Below are 3701 nucleotides of genomic sequence, written 5' to 3' on the forward strand. Positions count from 1 at the left end.
GGTTTTTTTCAAGTTAAAACTAAACATATTTTATTGATTAAATAAAAATTACTCCCTCCGTCCCATTAAAAGTGTCCTATTTTGAATTTTCAAAGTCTTTATTTATAAACTTTGACCTTAAATAATTTTGTTTGTGTTAGATAATACTTGATGAAAGTTATATGATTTGAGTGTGTTTTACAAGTGTTTTTATCGGGTTAATTTTTATCAAGTTTTATATAATACAAAAAATTGGGTAAATTACTTTTTGAGTCACTGTGTTTTAGTGGTTTTAACTCGTTGAGTCCAAAAGCAAAAAGTTTAACGACCTGAGTCCCTATAAGCATTTTCATTAACCATTTGAGTCATTTTGGGTCCAAATTTTAACCTTTTGAGTCCATTTTTTTGGACTCAAATCATTATAAAATGAACAAAATTGGACTCAAAACGTTATAAAATAAATGGCTAGGGACTCAGGGTGTTAAACTTTTTGATTTTGGACTCAAGTGGTTAAAACCACTAAAACACAGGGACTCAAAAAGTAATTTACTTCAAAAAATATATAATTATAGTCAAAGTTTATAAATAAAGACTTTGAAAATTTAAAATAAGACACATTTAATGGAACGGAGGGAGTACATAAATAATAAAACACAAACATACTATACTACTCGTCTTAATTTTCGTCTTCGCTTTCGCCATTCTCGTCATCTTCGTCTTCCTCGTCATCTGCTTCTTCCTCACCCTCGTTTGGAATATACCGAACCGACCATGTGTGTTCAACCAAATCAACCGCTAACACAGTATATGCGGCTTCAGACCGCATTTCATGTGCATTCTTAACTTTGTCTTCCATTGTTGCTTGAGGATATTCCTGAACAGCTTCCGGTATATAGTTTTTATATATTGTTTTTCCTTCGTCTTCCAATATCATATTAAGCATAATTATATAAGCGTACATAGCATCTCTTATTTTTCTTTGGTCTATGCACGATAAGGATTTCTCAAATAATGCCACCGTTGTTGAAGAACCCCAAAGCATCTCTCAATGTCCTTCCGCAAATACTCTTGAACTTTTTTAAAGTAAGCTCTTTTTTCATCGTACGAGTCCCTAAACATCTTCATGACAATCGAATACCTAGGATAAATTGCATTGCACAAATAGTATCCCTGCGGGTAGTAGTTTCCGTTTGCATAAAAAGATGCTTTTGCAGCTCTACCAGAAATATAGTCCTCTACCAATGGAGATTTTTCGAAAATGTTTATATCATTGCATGACCCTGCCATACCAAAGTAAATCGACCAAACCCAAAGGTCCTGTGAGGTAACCGCTTGAAGAATAACAGATGGTCCATCTTGGTCACCTCGTGTGTGTTGACCTCGCCATGCGTTCGGACAATTATACCACTGCCAGTGACTACAATCCAAGCTCCCGATCATGCCCGGTAAATCATGGAGATTAGAATGGACCTCGTAAATTTGTTGAATGTCGTACCATGTGGGCTTTCTCTGGTAACGCGCACCGTACAAATTTATAATACCTTTAACAAACATATATAACTTTAAGCTAACTAAAAAAATATGAATGCATGTAATGTTTATAGTTTAGTAATCTACCGTGACAAAAATGCTCCAAGGTATCTCGTGTTGTTTTCTCGGCCATTTTAAAATACTCATCGTTAATGTTCGTTGTGTTTCCATACGCAAGGACTCGTAGCGCTGAAGTACACTTTTGAATACCGGTGAATCCAAGTGTCCCTCTCGCACCCGGTTTTTGTTTAAAATAATCAAAGTTGTTTTCCAAGTCTTCAGCGATGCGTAAAAATAAACGTTTACTCATCCGAAAACGACGCCTAAAAACTTCTGGGTTTGGGTAAGTAGGCGCTTCATCGAAGTAATCTTTCATCAACCGATCCTTTGCCGCACGTCGGTTTTGTTCACTATATTATCTTGGTAAAATTTCACGTTTAGGCCGACTACAATGCTTTATATACCGCGCCGCGAGTTCGCACGCACTTGTAACCGCCTCTTGCTCGACCTCCTCATCGGTCAAGTCACCCTCATCCGCTAAAAACTCTTTGTAATACAAATTTGCAACGGACGACGAGGAAGTGGGGGAATCCATTTTTTGTATAAATGGTTTGTAGTTTGAGGTTGTATGTGTAGGGTTTTGGTTTGTATAAAATGGGGTGTAAGATAAGTGTGTATATATATATATATATATGGGTTGAGTTCATTTCAGAACTCTAAATAACTACAGAACTTTCAGAACTCCTAATAAACAATCATTTTATATATAAGTTTTTGTATTTAGGATCTTTTTATCATCTATTATATGTATTTCTTTGATTATATACATGTTAAAAGTAGTTTACATATGTTTAATTGCCAAATTTATATATATGTGTCATAACTAATTACATATATGTAAAAAAACTAGTTTACGTATGTGTAATTATAAAATTACATATAAAATGATAAAATTACTCTTAATATGTATGTAATCGTAAAAATACACATAATAAATGATAAAATTATCCTAAACATATAAATATATAAATAAAAAGATTGTTTATTAGGAGTTCTGCGAGTTCTGTAAATATTTATGGTTCTGAAATGATCCTGGCCCTATATATATAGGGAGGGGCTCATGCGAGAACCACCCTTATTGTGAGAACCTTGAGAACCAATGTGAACACAACCTAAAATAGCTAAAAAAACCTAACCCCCACCCCCCCCAAAAAAAAACCTAAACCCCCCACCCCCCCCCCCCAAAAAAAACCTAACCCCCCCCCAAAACCTAACCCCCCCCCAAAACCTAACCCCCCCCCAAGCTAAATGCTAAAAAAAACCTAAAAAAAACCTAACCCCCCCCCCCTAAAAAAAAAAACCTAAACCCCCCTCCCCCACCCCCCAAAAACCTAAACCCCCCAAGCTAAAATGCTAAAAACTAAACCCCAAAAAACCTAAAAAAATCTAAAAAAATAAAAAAAAAATCTAAAAATTTTTTTTTGAATTTTTTAATATTTTTTATGTTAAAATCGCTACTTTTAGAAGCCAAAAAAAAGTTAAATTTTTTTTTTGTTTCGAAAAGTAGCGATTTTTTTATAAAAAATATTAAAAAATTAAAAAAAAATTTTTTTGTGTGATTTTTAGCTATTTTTAGGCATTTTTGGTGTGTTCATATTGGTTCTCGCGGTTCTCACAATAAGAGGTGGTTCTCGCATGATCTTCTCCCTATATATATATATATATATATTTATATATATATAGGGGGCTGCTAGAATGAGAACCACCCCGAGTTGTAAGAACCGCGAGAACTACACCCCACGGAGCGCCGTTCGCCGCGATTTTTTTTACAAGTAGATGTGTGCATTATAAACACGGCCGTAAAAAATCACGGCGAACGGCGCTCCGTGGGGTGTACTTTTTTACACCTCAAGTTTGGTGTTTTTTAATTTTTTTTCTTTTTTCTTTTTTTTTTCACCAAACTTGAGGTGTAAAAAAGTACACCCCACGGAGCGCCGTTCGCCGTGATTTTTTACGGCCGTGTTTATAATGCACACATCTACTTGTAAAAAAAAATTGCGGCGAACGGCGCTCCGTGGGGTGTAGTTCTCGCGGTTCTTACAACTCGAGGTGGTTCTCATTCTAGCGGCTCCCTATATATATATATATATATATATAAGGGAAGGCTAGACAGAAAACCCTTAAGTTTTTAG

At 35.2% G+C, this 3701-nt stretch overlaps 1 protein-coding gene across 1 annotated transcript; it reads right to left on the reverse strand.

The window, feature by feature from the left end:
* Window positions 1-963: 963 nt before the first annotated feature.
* LOC110907657 lies at window positions 964-2104 on the reverse strand. Its single transcript, XM_022152605.1, has 2 exons — window positions 1996-2104; window positions 964-1520 (listed from the first exon to the last, which is right to left on the reverse strand). The coding sequence occupies exons 1-2, from the start codon at window positions 2102-2104 to the stop codon at window positions 964-966; spliced, it is 666 nt and encodes a 221-aa protein (XP_022008297.1).
* Between the last annotated feature and the right edge of the window lie 1597 nt (window positions 2105-3701).

This window comes from Helianthus annuus, chromosome 14, assembly GCF_002127325.2.
Source record: "Helianthus annuus cultivar XRQ/B chromosome 14, HanXRQr2.0-SUNRISE, whole genome shotgun sequence".
NCBI classification, from domain to species: domain Eukaryota; kingdom Viridiplantae; phylum Streptophyta; class Magnoliopsida; order Asterales; family Asteraceae; genus Helianthus; species Helianthus annuus.

What these genes read in the sequence shown, in the direction of transcription:
- LOC110907657 (XM_022152605.1), bottom strand. Translation starts at nt 2,104, where the DNA reads ATGGATTCCCCCACTTCCTCGTCGTCCGTTGCAAATTTGTATTACAAA. An exon ending in CGAGCAAGAGGCGGTTACAA is followed by an intron (nt 1,521 to 1,995) that starts GTGCGTGCGAAC and finishes TGTTTGTTAAAG; the next exon opens with GTATTATAAATTTGTACGGT.